Here is a 20339-nt window from a genome sequence, read left to right as displayed (position 1 = left end):
TGTGCTATACTGTAATATACCGTAATGTACTGTAATATACCATAATGTACTGTGCTACACTGTAATGTACTGTGCTATACTGTAATATACCGTAATGTACTGTAATATACCATAATGTACTGTGCTATACTGTAATGTACTGTGCTATACTGTAATATACCATAATGTACTGTAATATACCATAATGTACTGTGCTATACTGTAATGTACTGTGCTATACTGTAATATACCGTAATGTACTGTAATATACCATAATGTACTGTGCTACACTGTAATGTACTGTGCTATACTGTAATATACCATAATGTACTGTAATATACCATAATGTACTGTGCTATACTGTAATGTACTGTGCTGTACTGTAATATACCGTAATGTACTGTAATATACCATAATGTACTGTGCTACACTGTAATGTACTGTGCTATACTGTAATATACCGTAATGTACTGTAATATACCATAATGTACTGTGCTATACTGTAATGTACTGTGCTATACTGTAATATACCATAATGTACTGTGCTACACTGTAATGTACTGTGCTATACTGTAATATACCGTAATGTACTGTAATATACCATAATGTACTGTGCTACACTGTAATGTACTGTGCTATACTGTAATGTACTGTGCTATACTGTAATATACCATAATGTACTGTGCTACACTGTAATGTACTGTGCTATACTGTAATATACCGTAATGTACCTTAATATACCATAATGTACTGTGCTACACTGTAATGTACTGTGCTATACTGTAATATACCATAATGTACTGTAATATACCATAATGTACTGTGCTACACTGTAATGTACTGTGCTATACTGTAATATACCGTAATGTACTGTAATATACCATAATGTACTGTGCTACACTGTAATGTACTGTGCTATACTGTAATATACCATAATGTACTGTGCTACACTGTAATGTACTGTGCTATACTGTAATATACCATAATGCACTGTAATATACCATAATGTACTGTGCTATACTGTAATGTACCGTAATGTACTGTAATATACCATAATGTACTGTGCTACACTGTAATGTACTGTGCTATACTGTAATATACCATAATGTACTGTAATATACCATAATGTACTGTGCTATACTGTAATGTACTGTGCTATACTGTAATATACCGTAATGTACTGTAATATACCATAATGTACTGTGCTACACTGTAATGTACTGTGCTATAGTGTAATATACCATAATGTACTGTGCTACACTGTAATGTACTGTGCTATACTGTAATATACCATAATGCACTGTAATATACCATAATGTACTGTGCTATACTGTAATGTACTGTGCTATACTGTAATATACCGTAATGTACTGTAATATACCGTAATGTACTGTAATATACCATAATGTACTGTGCTATACTGTAATATACCATAATGTACTGTAATATACCATAATGTACTGTGCTACACTGTAATGTACTGTGCTATACTGTAATATACCATAATGTACTGTGCTACACTGTAATGTACTGTGCTATACTGTAATATACCATAATGCACTGTAATATACCATAATGTACTGTGCTATACTGTAATGTACCGTAATGTACTGTAATATACCATAATGTACTGTGCTACACTGTAATGTACTGTGCTATACTGTAATGTACCGTAATGTACTGTAATATACCATAATGTACTGTGCTACACTGTAATGTACTGTGCTATACTGTAATATACCATAATGTACTGTAATATACCATAATGTACTGTGCTATACTGTAATGTACTGTGCTATACTGTAATATACCGTAATGTACTGTAATATACCATAATGTACTGTGCTACACTGTAATGTACTGTGCTATAGTGTAATATACCATAATGTACTGTGCTACACTGTAATGTACTGTGCTATACTGTAATGTACTGTAATATACCATAATGTACTGTGCTACACTGTAATATACCATGATGTACTGTGCTATACTATAATGTACTGTGCTATACTGTAATATACTGTAATGTACTGTAATATACCATAATGTACTGTGCTACACTGTAATGTACTGTGCTATACTTTAATATACCATAATGCACTGTAATATACCATAATGTACTGTGCTACACTGTAATGTACTGTGCTATACTGTAATGTACCGTAATGTACTGTAATATACCATAATGTACTGTGCTATACTGTAATGTACTGTGCTATACTGTAATATACCATAATGCACTGTAATATACCATAATGTACTGTTCTATACTGTAATGTACTGTGCTACACTGTAATGTACTGTGCTATACTGTAATATACCATAATGTACTGTAATATACCATAATGTACTGTGCTACACTGTAATGTACTGTGCTATACTGTAATATACTGTAATGTGATGTGCTATACCGTGATGTACTGTAATATACCAGAATGTACTGTGCTATACTGTAATATACCGTAATGTACTGTAATATACCGTAATATAGTGTAATATACCATAATGTACTGTGCTGTACTGTAATATACTGTAATGTACTGTGCTACACTGTAATGTACCGTAATGTACTGTAATATACCATAATGTACTGTGCTATACTGTAATATACTGTAATGTGATGTGCTATACCGTGATGTACTGTAATATACTAGAATGTACTGTGCTATACTGTAATATACCGTAATGTACTGTAATATACCGTAATATAGTGTAATATACCATAATGTACTGTAATATACCGTAATGTACTGTAATATACCGTAATATAGTGTAATATACCATAATGTACTGTGCTATACTGTAATATACTGTAATGTGATGTGCTATACCGTGATGTACTGTAATATACCATAATGTACTGTGCTGTACTGTAATATACCGTAATGTACTGTAATATACTGTAATATAGTGTAATATACCATAATGTACTGTGCTGTACTGTAATATACTGTAATGTGATGTGCTATACCGTGATGTACTGTAATATACCAGAATGTACGCTGCTGTTAATACATCAGGACAAGATCAGGTATGGACAAAAAGGATACAACAGTATGCACAATGTATACAGCCCTATTGGTAACAATACCAAAAGGTACACGGTGCAGCTGACTAGGTTGGACCCTGGGAGAAGTCACTATCATCCAGCATGGGAGGATAAGCGCCTTGTCGGCATCAACAGGTACGCAGGACGAATGGCCTTTGTATCTACAGGGACTGTTTGACGTTTCTTAAGCTTATCGTTTTTACAAATATACTGGAATCTGTTATACGACCTGGCCATATTCTATCAGTAAGGCGAATCTTGGCTTGTTTGAAAGCGGGGCTATGTCTATAGAGCATTTTCTCTGGATACAGTTCCATTAGACTGTTGCTGTTTATCTTTGCCTCCCTTCGCCTCTCCCAGTAAGGTCATCTGGTCCAATCTTTTAATGTTACTTTTTGACCGTCATTTGACACCTTGATTTGTCCTACGGATGTATCGTGTTTGTCCCAGTTTGGGCCTCCTTCCGTTGGACATTTATCGCTTTGACTATCTAATATAATTCATTTACCCCCTGATGATCCCACACCGTGGGGGAAACGCGTTGGGGTTGAGCACAGATACGTCTGTGTTACTATTAGTTTTTCCTCAGGTGTCGTCATTGTGTTATGAAGTCAGCTGCACCGTGTACCTTTTGGTATTGTTACCAATAGGGCTGTATACATTGTGCATACTGTTGTATCTTTTTTGTCCATACCTGATCTTGTCCACCAATTATATTGATTATCTGCCCTTTCACTTTAGGGTTAACTAGGAGTTGCCAGTGAGGTTCGAGGACGGGGGGTCTCCACCTTCAGGAGTCGCCCCTGGGCACAGGGCCTAGTGTCAGAAATATTACTAGGGTCATCTATCCCCCATTTTATTATATTGGTGGACACGCTTATGCTTGGACAGAATAGGACTGAATGTTTGTTTTGTGAATATTATTAAAGATTATCCACTTTGTAGGGTTATACCTTAGCTGGACCTTCTATTTCTACATGTAACCCATGATATTTATTATATCCATTTAGGCTGGATTTTGTTAATACATCATACTGTACTATCATTTAACTCAGGATCAGTAGTGATTAGTGAGTGCAGCTCTGGAGTATAATACAGGATGTGCTGAGTGTCGTTATAATAGTTTGGTGTTATGTTGCGTTGTTACTAATGTTGATCGCAAATTTTTATTGCAAATATCGGAACATCGAGAATTCGCGTCGATGTAGAATATAGCGCTATATCTTTGTAATCGTGACCTCCCTTCTTGCTTGTGGGCCAATGAGAAAGCTGCAATATTTTTGTCAGAGCTTAGCAACATCCCTAGCAACCAATAGGAAAGCTGCCTCCCCCTTATGCCTCTTTCACACGGGCATCATGGATTTTGGCCGGATAAGATGCAGGTGCGTCACGGGAAAATGCGTGATTTTTCCGCGCGAGTGCAAAACATTTTTATGCATTTTGCACGCATGTGAGAAAAATCTGCATGTTTGGTACCCAAACCCGAACTTCTTCACAGAAGTTCAGGTTTGGGTTAGTTGTAGTGTAGATTGTATTATTTCTCCTTATAACATGGTTATAAGGGAAAATAATAGCATTCTGAATACAGAATGCATAGTACAATAGCGCTGGAGGGGTTAAAAAAATAAAATAAATAATTTAACTCACCTTAATCCATTTGTTCACGCAGCCCGGCTTCTCTTCTTTCTTCAGGACCTGGGTAAAGGACCTTTGATGACATCACTGCGCTCATCACATGGTCCATCGCATGATCCATCACCATGGCAATAGATCATGTGACGGACCATGTGATGAGCGCAGTGATGTCACCCCAGGTCCTTTTCCTCCTGCACAGCAAAGAAGAAGACAGAAGAGATGCCGGGCTGCGCGAACAAGTGGATGAGGTGAGTTAAATTATTATTATTATTTTTTTAACCCCTCCAGTCCTATTCAACTAATTATTCTGGATTAAGAATGCTACTATTTTCCCTTATAACCATGTTATAAGGGAAAATAATAATGATCGGGTCTCCATCCCGATCATCTCCTAGCAACCATGCGTGAAAATCGCACTGCATCCGCACTTGCTTGCGATTTTCACGCAGCCCCATTTACTTCTATGGGGCCTGCGTTGCGTGAAAAACACCCCCACAGCCCCATAGAAATGAATGGGTCCGGATTTAGTGCGGGTGCAATGCGTTCACCTCACGCATTGCACCCGCGCGGAAATCTCGCCCGTGTGAAAAAGGCCTTACTATATAAGAACCTCCCCAGCAGCCGTTTTCTGTAGTTTTATGGAGCTCTGAGAGAGAGCAGTGTCATTGCTGTGCTCTGTGCCTTAGGCCTCTTTCACACTTGCGTTGTCCGGATCCGGCATGTACTCCACTTGCCGGAATTACACTCTGGATCCGGAAAAACGCAAGTGTACTGAAAGCATTTGAAGACGGAACCGTCTTCCAAATGCTTTCAGTGTTACTATGGCACCCAGGACGCTATTAAAGTCCTGGTTGCCATAGTAGGAGCGGGGAGCGGGGGAGCGGTATACTTACCGTCCGTGCGGCTCCCGGGGCGCTCCAGAGTGACGTCAGAGCGCCCCATGCGCATGGATGACGTGTCCAATGCGATCACATGATCCATGCGCTTGGGGCGCCCTGACGTCACTCTGGAGCGCCCCAGGAGCCGCACGGACGGTAAGTATGCTGCTCCCCCGCTCCCCGCTACACTTTACCATGGCTGCCAGGACTTTAGCGTCCCGGCAGCCATGGTAACCATTCAGAAAAAGCTAAATGTCGGCTCCGGCAATGCGCCGAAACGACGTTTAGCTTAAGGCCGGATCCGGATCAATGCCTTTCAATGGGCATTAATTCCGGATCCGGCATTGCGGCAAGTGTTCCAGATTTTTGGCCGGAGCAAAAAGGGCAGCATGCTGCGGTATTTTCTCCGGCCAAAAAACGTTCCGTTCCGGAACTGAAGACATCCTGATGCATCCTGAACGGATTTCACTCCATTCAGAATGCATTAGGATAATCCTGATCAGGATTCTTCCGGCATAGAGCCCCGACGACGGAACTCTTTGCCGGAACAGAACAAGCGCAAGTGTGAAAGAGCCCTTACTGTTTAATTCCATTAGATAGTTAGTTAGCTGATATACAGTACAGACCAAAAGTTTGGACACACCTTCTCATTCAAAGAGTTTTCTTTATTTTCATGACTATGAAAATTGTAGATTCACACTGAAGGCATCAGAACTATGAATTAACACATGCGGAATTATATACATAACAAACAAGTGTGAAACAACTGACAATAAGTCATATTCTAGGTTCTTCAAAGTAGCCACCTTTTGCTTTGATTACTGCTTTGCACACTCTTGGCATTCTCTTGATGAGCTTCAAGAGGTAGTCCCCTGAAATGGTCTTCACTTCACAGGTGTGCCCTGTCAGGTTTAATAAGTGGGATTTCTTGCCTTATAAATGAGGTTGGGACCATCAGTGGCGTTGAGGAGAAGTCAGGTGGATACACAGCTGATAGTCCTACTGAATAGACTGTTAGAATTTGTATTATGGCAAGAAAAAAGCAGCTAAGTAAAGAAAAACGAGTGGCCATCATTACTTTAAGAAATGAAGGTCAGTCAGTCAGCCGAAAAATTGGGAAAACTTTGAAAGTAAGGGCTATTTGACCATGAAGGAGAGTGATGGGGTGCTGCGCCAGATGACCTGGCCTCCACAGTCACCGGACCTGAACCCAATCGAGATGGTTTGGGGTGAGCTGGACCGCAGAGTGAAGGCAAAAGGGCCAACAAGTGCTAAGCATCTCTGGGAACTCCTTCAAGACTGTTGGAAGACCATTTCAGGGGACTACCTCTTGAAGCTCATCAAGAGAATGCCAAGAGTGTGCAAAGCAGTAATCAAAGCAAAAGGTGGCTACTTTGAAGAACCTAGAATATGACCTATTTTCAGTTGTTTCACACTTGTTTGTTATGTATATAATTCCACATGTGTTAATTCATAGTTTTGATGCCTTCATAGTCATGAAAATAAAGAAAACTCTTTGAATGAGAAGGTGTGTCCAAACTTTTGGTCTGTACTGTATCTATAATACAGATAGTCAGTGTAGGTTATATCCTGTTCCAGTGCAGGGTGTTAGGTAGTGTGATAGGGATTACTGTGCTGTGATAGGGATTACTGTGCATTTTCTCCAGTCTCAGGGATCTTCTAGCAGCTTGAAAAATGTAGCAACAGTGAGCCACGCCTGTATTGTGCGCACATATTACATTGCTGATTTTTGCAATCAAGAAAATAATGACTGGAGATCATGAATTCCAGAATTTGCGAATTCATGGTAAATATTAGGCCACAAATTTGCTCATCACTAGTTGTTACTATGTTGCTTTACTAGTTTTGTCTTTTCTTCCCTCCAGCCTCTCTCACAATGATCTCTGCACCAGGATGACATCAGTGGGTGAAACATTTGTCACCCAGAAATCCCAGTGGGTGTCCTTCAATGATGAGATCTCACAAGGTAAGTTTAATGACCTAATAAAACATCCCTGGGAAGAGCCCAAATCCCCCCCCCGGGCCCCCTAAATAATTTTTGTGGGTGGCAGTTTATTCTGATAGTGGGTATAACAATTAGAGGCGGGGTTACATTAATTGTGGGAGTGGTTATTATGGTGGGTAGGATGGACAGGGGTATAAACATTATGGGCGGAGTTATGTGTGGTGGTGTGGGCGTGGCTATGAGTTGTGGGTGGAGCTGTTAGTAGACAAGTTCTTTGGCCCTTCATTCATGCCATCATCATCCTCACTGTGTTGTGTCCATTTTATAGGACAAGTGGACAAATCAAGTAGACTCTCGAGACCCCCTGCCAAATGTGAGTGGGTCCAGGCAGGACCAGAGGGCCCAGGTGCCCCCAGCATGAATAGTAAATCCGGGCCGGACCCAAGTCTCCTGAGGTGTGATGTCTTCTGCTGGGTCCAGTTTGATGACACCCCCCAGGCAGCAGCTCCTGCACCATGTCCATCAGGTAGTGACACCTTCTGCTGTTCCTCCAGGGGCATAGATACATAGAGCCGCATGGCACTGCGGTGGGGCTCATACAGGGAGCCAGGCTGTCCTTACTGCCCTAGCCCTGACCCAGGCTGGCCAGCCCCTGCGGCACATACCTCCCCAGGCCCTCCATCTACACATGCCCCGCCACGACGCTGACAGTCAGGACCCTGGGAGAGCTGGGTGACGGAGCAGATAGGAGGGCGCCTCCGGGGCCACATGTTTTCTGCCCTTTAAGTAAGGACTTATTCTACTTTTATAGACTCGTCGCCGCAGAAATCCCTGGAACACAGACCTCCCCCATTACACTCCCACAGCAGCACAGAGGTCTTTTATGAGGACAGCAACACAAGTATCGGAGCCCTATGCCCAGACTGGATGAACACGCACACCGACGATGCCAGCAGTGAGAATGCCTCCGGGACGGGGTCTGCAGGTAACGGCGCCATCCCCAGCACTGTCCCCGGCGGGGATATAACATGCCAGGCACGTGCCCGCAGGCTACTGCTCTGTTGTCAACTACCCCCAGGTTCAGTTCGGTCCAGCACCTGACATGTGGACTGTGGGGAAGATCTGAGACTCTCTTCATACACATTGATGAGAACACATCTGTGCCCACCGACCAGCGCCAAGGTGGTCTGATTCAGGACAGCAGACCCTGGGTCAGAGGGCTCAGTCCATATATCATGTTTGCATCTATTGTCTTAGGGCTCATGCCAGGCCTGTGCTGCGGTCCGCAATGCACGGGCACCGATGGGGGTCCGCGATCTGCATCTGACGGGCCTCACCCCAAAAAAGTAGTGCATGCAGAGGCACGGACAGAAAACCCACGGAAGCACTCCGTAGGGCTTCCGATCTGTGCCACCGTTCCGCCCCGCACCGAATCTCCCGGATTGCGGACCCGTTCAAGTGATGCAGGGTGCACACGGCCGGTGCCTGTGTATTGCGGACCCGCTGTATGCAGGCTGCAATGCGCCGGCTGTGTGCATGAGCCCTTGGTGCGTTATTTTAGCCGCGCACACCCACATCGTGCAGGAGGGTTTTTATCTCTTGCCGTGATTTTTTACTATGGGGAAGATTTCTTAAACTGGTACAAAAGAAAACTTGCTTAGTTGCCCATAGCAACCAATGAGATTCCAAAGGAGCTCCGAAAAATGAAAGGTCGATTCTGATTGGTTGCTATGGGCAACAAAGCCAGTTTTACTTTACACCACTTTTGATAAATCTCCCTCTGCGATTTCACCAGAACCATTAAATGAACTGGTGGAGGGGGGTGGAGGGGGCACACACACACTGTCCCAGCCCCTCCCCCACATCTGCACTTCAGAGGGCTCGTTACAGGCCTCCTGCACACGAACATAGGTGTTCTGTTTCTGTATTGCGGATCCGCAATAAACGGACACCCTTCCGTGTGAATTCTTCATCACGGATGTGGACCCATTCACTTGAATGGGTCCGGAAATGCGTAACGTAACCCTACGGAAGCGCTACGGAGTGCTTCTGTTGGGTTCAGTTCCGTACTTGCGTTCCGCAAAAATATAGAACTTGCTCTATCTTTTTGCGGAATGGGTGGATCACGGACCCATTCAAGTTGAATGGGTCTGGATCCATCCCGGAGGCCGCACGAACATTCTCCGTGCATTGGGGACCGCACTTGCCGGATCCAGCATTAATTTCCATAGAGATGTATTAATGCCGGGTCTGGCACCAAGTGTTCCGGAAATTGCTGCATCGCCGGATCCGGTTTTCCAGTCTGCGCATGCGCCGGGCTTTTAATCTTTTAAATAATTTAAATACTGTATCCGTTATTCCGGATGAGACGGATTCTGTATATCACCGGATCCGTCTAATGGATCCAGAAAAAAAAGCTATCCGCTTGTACTTTGCCGGAACTGCCGGCTGGATTCTAACAGCACCAGTGTGAAAGAACCCTAATTCTTGTCGCCATCAGGTCACAATTTTTGCCCCAATTTTCCAAATTAGTGGGAAAACCTCATCTTTAGGGCTCATGCACACAAACGTATTTTCTTTCCGCTTCCGTTCCGTTTTTTTTTGCGGACTGTATGCGGAACCATTCACTTTTAATGGGTCCGCAAAAACAACGGAAGGTACTCCGTGTGCATTCCGTTTCCGTTCCGCCAAAAAGTAGTGCATGTCCTATTATTGTCCGCAAATCACGGTCCAAGGCCCCATTCAAGTCAATTGGTCCACAAAAAATACGGAACACATCCGTATGTTATCCGTATTTAATCCGTATTTTGCGGATCCATACTGTAGAAATGCTTTGCCCGGCCCATATTGCTCATGTGTTTGGTGATTAATAAATTACTGTTTCTGTTTCCAATCTGCAAAAAACGGATCACATACGGAAACCATACGGATATGTTTTGTGGAATAACGGAATGGAAGAGGACTTAAATCAGAGAAAAGAAACCTCAGATAAGGAACAACGGATCCGTGAAAAACGGACTGCAAAACAGCAACGGTCGCGTGCATGACCCCTTATGGTGAATAAGTCCCCAGTCTGTCAGAAAGCCGCAGAGCGTCCCCTTATACGGGCGCGGCCGGGGTCGTCTCCAGTACAATCTATTGTTCCCTGTTATCAGTCACTTCAGGCTTTGTGACCGCGCACTGAGGACCTGAAGGTCCAGGACGGGTCTGCTGCCAACTGGGGCGGTGTCAGGGACACTGGGAACAATGGGCTCTGGCCTGGATCCTGCTGGAAGCTGTGCATTGTGGGCCCCGGAGCGCGGCTCCCTCCCGGCTTTGTATTTGGTTACTGAGGAGAAAAAGGCCGAAATCCCAGAGACATTCATTCTGTGGAGAGCGGTGAAGTGCGTGACAACCTGGTCATGTATGTTCTATGCAGGGCTGAGCTGGGCCACGTGTTGTGTGTGTGTTAGGGTCAGTCGGGTCATGTATGTTCTATGCAGGGCTGAGATGGGCCACGTGTTGTGTGTGTGTTAGGGTCAGTCGGGTCATGTATGTTCTATGCAGGGCTGAGCTGGGCCACTTGTTGTGTGTGTGTTAGGGTCAGTTGGGTCATGTATGTTCTATGCAGGGCTGAGCTGGGCCACGTGTTGTGTGTGTGTTAGGGTCAGTTGGGTCATGTATGTTCTATGCAGGGCTGAGCTGGGCCACATGTTGTGTGTGTGTTAGGGTCAGTTGGGTCATGTATGTTCTATGCAGGGCTGAGCTGGGCCACGTGTTGTGTGTGTGTTAGGGTCAGTCGGGTCATGTATGTTCTATGCAGGGCTGAGCTGGGCCACGTGTTGTGTGTGTGTTAGGGTCAGTCGGGTCATGTATGTTCTATGCAGGGCTGAGCTGGGCCACGTGTTGTGTGTGTGTTAGGGTCAGTTGGGTCATGTATGTTCTATGCAGGGCTGAGCTGGGCCACGTGTTGTGTGTGTGTTAGGGTCAGTTGGGTCATGTATGTTCTATGCAGGGCTGAGCGGGGCCACGTGTTGTGTGTGTGTGTTAGGGTCAGTCGGGTCATGTATGTTCTATGCAGGGCTGAGCTGGGCCACGTGTTGTGTGTGTGTTAGGGTCAGTGGGTCATGTATGTTCTATGCAGGGCTGAGCTGGGCCACGTGTTGTGTGTGTGTTAGGGTCAGTGGGGTCATGTATGTTCTATGCAGGGCTGAGCTGGGCCACATGTGTGTGTGTTAGGGTCAGTGGGTCATGTATGTTCTATGCAGGGCTGAGCTGGGCCACGTGTTGTGTGTGTGTTAGGGTCAGTGGGTCATGTATGTTCTATGCAGGGCTGAGCTGGGCCACGTGTTGTGTGTGTGTTAGGGTCAGTGGGGTCATGTATGTTCTATGCAGGGCTGAGCTGGGCCACATGTGTGTGTGTGTGTTAGGGTCAGTGGGTCATGTATGTTCTATGCAGGGCTGAGCTGGGCCACGTGTTGTGTGTGTGTTAGGGTCAGTCGGGTCATGTATGTTCTATGCAGGGCTGAGCTGGGCCACGTGTTGTGTGTGTGTTAGGGTCAGTGGGTCATGTATGTTCTATGCAGGGCTGAGCTGGGCCATGTGTTGTGTGTGTGTTAGGGTCAGTCGGGTCATGTATGTTCTATGCAGGGCTGAGCTGGGCCACATGTTGTGTGTGTGTTAGGGTCAGTCGGGTCATGTATGTTCTATGCAGGGCTGAGCTGGGCCACGTGTTGTGTGTGTGTTAGGGTCAGTCGGGTCATGTATGTTCTATGCAGGGCTGAGCTGGGCCACGTGTTGTGTGTGTGTTAGGGTCAGTTGGGTCATGTATGTTCTATGCAGGGCTGAGCTGGGCCACGTGTTGTGTGTTAGGGTCAGTCGGGTCATGTATGTTCTATGCAGGGCTGAGCTGGGCCACGTGTTGTGTGTGTGTTAGGGTCAGTCGGGTCATGTATGTTCTATGCAGGGCTGAGATGGGCCACGTGTTGTGTGTGTGTTAGGGTCAGTCGGGTCATGTATGTTCTATGCAGGGCTGAGCTGGGCCACTTGTTGTGTGTGTGTTAGGGTCAGTTGGGTCATGTATGTTCTATGCAGGGCTGAGCTGGGCCACGTGTTGTGTGTGTGTTAGGGTCAGTTGGGTCATGTATGTTCTATGCAGGGCTGAGCTGGGCCACATGTTGTGTGTGTGTTAGGGTCAGTTGGGTCATGTATGTTCTATGCAGGGCTGAGCTGGGCCACGTGTTGTGTGTGTGTTAGGGTCAGTCGGGTCATGTATGTTCTATGCAGGGCTGAGCTGGGCCACGTGTTGTGTGTGTGTTAGGGTCAGTCGGGTCATGTATGTTCTATGCAGGGCTGAGCTGGGCCACGTGTTGTGTGTGTGTTAGGGTCAGTTGGGTCATGTATGTTCTATGCAGGGCTGAGCTGGGCCACGTGTTGTGTGTGTGTTAGGGTCAGTTGGGTCATGTATGTTCTATGCAGGGCTGAGCGGGGCCACGTGTTGTGTGTGTGTGTTAGGGTCAGTCGGGTCATGTATGTTCTATGCAGGGCTGAGCTGGGCCACGTGTTGTGTGTGTGTTAGGGTCAGTGGGTCATGTATGTTCTATGCAGGGCTGAGCTGGGCCACGTGTTGTGTGTGTGTTAGGGTCAGTGGGGTCATGTATGTTCTATGCAGGGCTGAGCTGGGCCACATGTGTGTGTGTTAGGGTCAGTGGGTCATGTATGTTCTATGCAGGGCTGAGCTGGGCCACGTGTTGTGTGTGTGTTAGGGTCAGTGGGTCATGTATGTTCTATGCAGGGCTGAGCTGGGCCACGTGTTGTGTGTGTGTTAGGGTCAGTGGGGTCATGTATGTTCTATGCAGGGCTGAGCTGGGCCACATGTGTGTGTGTGTGTTAGGGTCAGTGGGTCATGTATGTTCTATGCAGGGCTGAGCTGGGCCACGTGTTGTGTGTGTGTTAGGGTCAGTCGGGTCATGTATGTTCTATGCAGGGCTGAGCTGGGCCACGTGTTGTGTGTGTGTTAGGGTCAGTGGGTCATGTATGTTCTATGCAGGGCTGAGCTGGGCCATGTGTTGTGTGTGTGTTAGGGTCAGTCGGGTCATGTATGTTCTATGCAGGGCTGAGCTGGGCCACATGTTGTGTGTGTGTTAGGGTCAGTCGGGTCATGTATGTTCTATGCAGGGCTGAGCTGGGCCACGTGTTGTGTGTGTGTTAGGGTCAGTCGGGTCATGTATGTTCTATGCAGGGCTGAGCTGGGCCACGTGTTGTGTGTGTGTTAGGGTCAGTTGGGTCATGTATGTTCTATGCAGGGCTGAGCTGGGCCACGTGTTGTGTGTTAGGGTCAGTCGGGTCATGTATGTTCTATGCAGGGCTGAGCTGGGCCACGTGTTGTGTGTGTGTTAGGGTCAGTGGGTCATGTATGTTCTATGCAGGGCTGAGCTGGGCCACGTGTTGTGTGTGTGTTAGGGTCAGTGGGGTCATGTATGTTCTATGCAGGGCTGAGCTGGGCCACATGTGTGTGTGTTAGGGTCAGTGGGTCATGTATGTTCTATGCAGGGCTGAGCTGGGCCACGTGTTGTGTGTGTGTTAGGGTCAGTGGGTCATGTATGTTCTATGCAGGGCTGAGCTGGGCCACGTGTTGTGTGTGTGTTAGGGTCAGTGGGGTCATGTATGTTCTATGCAGGGCTGAGCTGGGCCACATGTGTGTGTGTTAGGGTCAGTCGGGTCATGTATGTTCTATGCAGGGCTGAGCTGGGCCACGTGTTGTGTGTGTGTTAGGGTCAGTGGGTCATGTATGTTCTATGCAGGGCTGAGCTGGGCCACATGTTGTGTGTGTGTTAGGGTCAGTCGGGTCATGTATGTTCTATGCAGGGCTGAGCTGGGCCATGTGTTGTGTGTGTGTTAGGGTCAGTCGGGTCATGTATGTTCTATGCAGGGCTGAGCTGGGCCACATGTGTGTGTGTTAGGGTCAGTCGGGTCATGTATGTTCTATGCAGGGCTGAGCTGGGCCACGTGTTGTGTGTGTGTTAGGGTCAGTTGGGTCATGTATGTTCTATGCAGGGCTGAGCTGGGCCACGTGTTGTGTGTGTGTTAGGGTCAGTCGGGTCATGTATGTTCTATGCAGGGCTGAGCTGGGCCACGTGTTGTGTGTGTGTTAGGGTCAGTTGGGTCATGTATGTTCTATGCAGGGCTGAGCTGGGCCACGTTTTGTGTGTGTTAGGCCTCATGCACACGACCGTTGTGTGCATCTGCGGCCGTTGTTCAGTTTTTTGACTTTCAAAGGGTCAGTGGAAAAATCGGAAAATGCACCGTTTGGCTTCCGCGTCTGTGATCCATTTTACCAGTCCGTGAAAAAAATAGGACCTGTCCTATTTTTTTCACGGACAACAGTTCACGGACCCATTCAAGTCAATGTGTTTGTGAAAACTCACGGATGCACACAAGATAGATATCCGCGTCTGTGATCCGTTTTTCCTATCATTTTCAATGCAAACTTGACTTTTTTTTTTTTTTTTTTCACTTTTCATGTCCGTGGATCCTCCAAAAATCAAGGAAGACCCACGGATGAAAAAACGGACACGGATCACAGAACAACGTAAACCGCAAAAAAAAAACATCCGTGTGCATGAGGCCTTAGGGTCAGTCGGGTCATGTATGTTCTATGCAGGGCTGAGCTGGGCCATGTGTTGTGTGTGTTAGGTCAGTCGGGTCATGTATGTTCTACAGGTGAAACTCGAAAAAATTGGAATATCGTGCAAAAGTCCATTTATTTCAGTAAGGCCTCATGCACACGACCGTGCCGTTTTTTGCGGTCCGCAAAAAACAGAAGCCGCCCATGTGCCTTCCGCAATTTGCAGACGGGCTCATGCACACGAATGGATTTTCTTTCCGTGGCCATTCCGTTTTTTTGTGGACCGCATGCAGAACCATTCATTTCAATGGGTCTGCAAAAAAAACTGAAGTTACTCCGTGTGCATTCCGTTTCCGTATGTCCGTTCCGCAAAAAAATAAAACATGTCCTATTATTGTCCGCATTAAGGACAAGGATATGACTGTTTTGTTAGGCTGTTCCGTTCCGCAAAATATGTAATGCATACGGACGTCATCTGTATTTTTTACAGACCGCAAAATACATACGGTCTGTGCATGAGCCCTTAGGGTCCATTCACACGTCCGTAGTGTATTGCAGATCCGCAAATTGCCTATCCACAATACACCCGGACAGCACCCCCATAGAACTGCCTATTCTTGCCCGGACATGGACAGCCGTGGACTGGAAGATCAGGGGCGCACTCCGGAAATGCGGATGCAGACAGCACACTGTGTGTTGTCCGCATCCATTCCTGCCCCATAGAGAATTAATGGGTCTGCACCCGTTCCGGATAATTGCGGAACAGGTGCGGACACATTCACGGACGTATGAATAGACCCTTAAAGTCAGTCGGGTCATGTGTTAGGGTGAGTGGGGTCATGGGTGAGCGGGGTCATGCGTGTGTCTTTTGGGGTGAGCAGGGTCATGCGTGTGTCTTTCGGGGTGAGCGGGGTCATGCGTGTGTCTTTCGGGGCGAGCGGGGTCATGCATGTGTCTTTCGGGGTGAGCAGGGTCATGTGTGTGTCTGTCCGGGTGAGCGGGGTCATGCGTGTGTCTTTTGGGGTGAGCAGGGTCATGCGTGTGTCTTTCGGGGTGAGCGGGGTCATGTGTGTGTCTTTCGGGGCGAGCGGGGTCATGCGTGTGTCTTTCAGGGTGAGCGGGGTCATGCGTGTGTCTTTCGGGGTGAGCAGGGTCATGCGTGTGTCTTTCGGGGTGAGCGGGGTCATGCGTGTGTCTTTCGGGGAGAGCGGGGTCATGCGTGTGTCTTTCGGGGTGAGCAGGGTCATGCGTGTGTCTTTCGGGGTGAGCGGGGTCATGCGTGTGTCTTTCGGGGAGAGCGGGGTCATGCGTGTGTCTTTCGGGGTGAGCAGGGTCATGCGTGTGTCTTTCGGGGAGAGAGGGGTCATGCGTGTGTCTTTCGGGGTGAGCAGGGTCATGCGTGTGTCTTTCGGGGAGAGCGGGGTCATGCGTGTGTCTTTCGGGGCGAGCGGGGTCATGCATGTGTCTTTCGGGGCGAGCGGGGTCATGCGTGTGTCTTTCAGGGTGAGCGGGGTCATGCGTGTGTCTTTCGGGGTGAGCAGGGTCATGCGTGTGTCTTTCGGGGTGAGCGGGGTCATGCGTGTGTCTTTCAGGGTGAGCGGGGTCATGCGTGTGTCTTTCGGGGTGAGCAGGGTCATGCGTGTGTCTTTCGGGGTGAGCGGGGTCATGCGTGTGTCTTTCGGGGAGAGTGGGGTCATGCGTGTGTCTTTCGGGGTGAGCAGGGTCATGCGTGTGTCTTTCGGGGTGAGCGGGGTCATGCGTGTGTCTTTCGGGGAGAGTGGGGTCATGCGTGTGTCTTTCGGGGTGAGCAGGGTCATGCGTGTGTCTTTCGGGGTGAGCGGGGTCATGCGTGTGTCTTTCGGGGAGAGCGGGGTCATGCGTGTGTCTTTCGGGGTGAGCAGGGTCATGCGTGTGTCTTTCGGGGTGAGCGGGGTCATGCGTGTGTCTTTCGGGGTGAGCGGGGTCATGCGTGTGTCTTTCGGGGAGAGCGGGGTCATGCGTGTGTCTTTCGGGGTGAGCAGGGTCATGCGTGTGTCTTTCGGGGTGAGCGGGGTCATGCGTGTTGTGACGGTGACTGTGTGCAGGGGGGACTTGTGTGGAGCAGCTGGCAGGAGGAATGTAAAGAACAGGTGTGGACCCCCCCTGCAGAGTGAATCATTTGTGACCAGTGACTGGGGTGAGGGGCTGGTTTATTCTTCGGGGGATGGAGTCTCGGTCATTAGTGTGTAGACCTGTGACTGCCGCAGTTTCTCTCATACACCAGACACAGGACGACCGGACACCATGAGGCTGCTCCCAGGTAATAACATAATGCATGGGGACACAAAGTATCCGAGTCACCCGCGGATCACAGGACTGATACATTGTATCATCACATACTACACACACAGAAATGCTTTCTAATAAAAGTGGGGTGAAAGGGAAAAACTTACCCCATTTATGCACAACCCTGAAATCAAAGTTTCTGGAAATTAGATTTTGCAGCTTTTCAAAAACTTTGAAGCCCCGGTCACATCTGAACCCCATTATACATAATACATCACATTACTGATCATGTATTATACTCCGGAGCTGCACTCACTATTCTGCTGGTGCAGTCACTGTGTACATACATTACTTATCCTATACTGATCCTGAGTTACATCCTGTATTATACTCCAGAGCTGCACTCATTATTCTGCTGGTGCAGTCACAACGTAAAAACTCCCATGCACTTTATTGTCACACAATGGGGTCTTGTGACTTTTTGACGCCTAGAACTGGTACAGTGCTGTAAGTAAATGGGCTTCCATTGTCTTGTTGGAAGGTGAACCTTCGGCCCAGTCTGAGGTCCAGAGCTCTGGATCAGGTTCTTATTAAGAATCTCTCAGTTATTTGCTTCATTCAGATTTCCCTCCACCCCGACCGGTCTCCATGTTCCCCAGACATGATGCTGCCACCACCATGCTTCACTGTAGGGATGGTATTGGGCAGGCGATGAGCGGCGCCTGGTTTCCTCCAGATTTCATCAGAGCAGAGAATCTTGGGGGTCATTTATGAATATTTTCAAGCCAGCTTTTATCATAAAAGTCCCCTTTTTACCAGCCGTGCCACAATTTGAAGTTGCACGGCCAGTGTCGAAAGGTTTTGGACAGATGGGCGTCTGGCCTCGGCAAATTTCCTAACATGTACAGTCGTGGCCAAAAGTTTTGAGAATTACATAAATATTGGAAATTGGAAAAGTTGCTGCTTAAGTTTTTATAATAGCAATTTGCATCTACTCCAGAATGTTATGAAGAGTGATCAGATGAATTGCATAGTCCTTCTTTGCCATGAAAATTAACTTAATCCCAAAAAAACCTTTCCACTGCATTTCATTGCTGTCATTAAAGGACCTGCTGAGATCATTTCAGTAATCGTCCTGTTAACTCAGGTGAGAATGTTGACGAGCACAAGGCTGGAGATCATTATGTCAGGCTGATTGGGTTAAAATGGCAGACTTGACATGTTAAAAGAAGGGTGATGCTTGAAATCATTGTTCTTCCATTGTTAACCATGGTGACCTGCAAATAAACGCGTGCAGCCATCATTGCATTGCATAAAAATGGCTTCACAGGCAAGGATATTGTGGCTACTAAGATTGCACCTCACTCAACAATTTATAGGATCATCAAGAACTTCAAGGAAAGAGGTTCAATTCTTGTTAAGGCTTCAGGGCGTCCAAGAAAGTCCAGCAAGCGCCAGGATCGTCTCCTAAAGAGGATTCAGCTGCGGGGTCGGTGTGCCACCAGTGCAGAGCTTGCTCAGGAATGGCAGCAGGCAGGTGTGAGCGCATCTGCATGCACAGTGAGGCCAAGACTTTTGGAAGATGCCCTGGTGTCAAGAAGGGCAGCAAAGAAGCCACTTCTCTCCAAAAAAAAACCCAGGGACAGATTGATCTTCTGCAGAAAGTCTGGTGAATGGACTGCTGAGGACTGGGGCAAAGTCATATTCTCTGATGAAGCCTCTTTCCGATTGTTTGGGGCATCTGGAAAAAGGCTTGTCCGGAGAAGAAAAGGTGAGCGCTACCATCAGTCCTGTGTCATGCCAACAGTAAAGCATCCTGAGACCATTCATGTGTGGGGTTGCTTCTCATCCAAGGGAGTGGGCTCACTCACAATTTTGCCCAAAAACACAGCCATGAATAAAGAATGGCACCAAAACACCCTCCAACAGCAACTTCTTCCAACAATCCAACAACAGTTTGGTGAAGAACAATGCATTTTCCAGCACGATGGAGCACCGTGCCATAAGGCAAAAGGGATAACTAAGTGGCTCGGGGACCAAAACGTTGACATTTTGGGTCCATGGCCTGGAAACTCCCCAGATCTTAATCCCATTGAGAACTTGTGGTCAATCCTCAAGAGGCGGGTGGACAAACAAAAACCCACTAATTCTGAAAACTCCAAGAAGTGATGATGAAAGAATGGGTTGCTATCAGTCAGGAATTGGCCCAGAAGGTGATTGAGAGCATGCGCAGTCGGATTGCAGAGGTCCTGAAAAAGAAGGGCCAACACTGCAAATACTGACTCTTTGCATCAATGTCACGTAATTGTCGATAAAAGCCTTTGAAACGTATGAAGTGCGTGTAATTATATTTCACTACATCACAGAAACAACTGAAACAAAGATCTAAAAGCAGTTTAGCAGCAAACTTTGTGAAAACTAATATTTCTGTCATTCTCAAAACTTTTGGCCACGACTGGACTCCTGGAATCGGGCACACAGGCTGGTGGTGTTTTTCTGCTTTAGAGCTTAATGTCAAGTGTCATAGTAAAGGTTCTAAAGACTTGTGTCCATGTGAGGGGGCTGAAGACTTGTGTCCATGTGAGGGGGCTGAAGACTTGTGTCCATGTGAGGGGGCTGAAGACTTGTGTCCATGTGAGGGGGCTGAAGACTTGTGTCCATGTGAGGGGGCTGAAGACTTGTGTCCATGTGAGGGGGCTGAAGACTTGTGTCCATGTGAGGGGGGCTGAAGACTTGTGTCCATGTGAGGGGGGCTGAAGACTTGTGTCCAAGACTTGTGTCCATGTGAGGGGGGCTGAAGACTTGTGTCCATGTGAGGGGGGGCTGAAGACTTATGTCCATGTGAGGGGGGCTGAAGACTTGTGTCCAAGACTTGTGTCCATGTGAAGGGGGGCTTAAGACTTATGTCCATGTGAGGGGGGGCTGAAGACTTGTGTCCATGTGAGGGGGGCTGAAGACTTG

General features: G+C 47.0%; 1 protein-coding gene across 1 annotated transcript in view; it reads left to right on the top strand.

Annotated features, from left to right (window-relative positions):
• The window catches only part of STON2 (stonin 2), a 74403-nt gene that overhangs the window by 15776 nt on the left and 38288 nt on the right, over window positions 1-20339 (top strand). The window contains exons 2-4 of the mRNA XM_040412251.1: window positions 7428-7528; window positions 7836-8033; window positions 8319-8492. Coding sequence (XP_040268185.1) covers window positions 7428-7528; window positions 7836-8033; window positions 8319-8492 — 473 coding nt within the window. The remainder of the gene's footprint in view (window positions 1-7427; window positions 7529-7835; window positions 8034-8318; window positions 8493-20339) is intronic.

Source organism: Bufo bufo, chromosome 11 (assembly GCF_905171765.1).
Source record: "Bufo bufo chromosome 11, aBufBuf1.1, whole genome shotgun sequence".
In the NCBI taxonomy this organism is placed as follows: Eukaryota; Metazoa; Chordata; class Amphibia; order Anura; family Bufonidae; genus Bufo; species Bufo bufo.
This window is presented reverse-complemented; position numbering and strand designations above follow the sequence as displayed.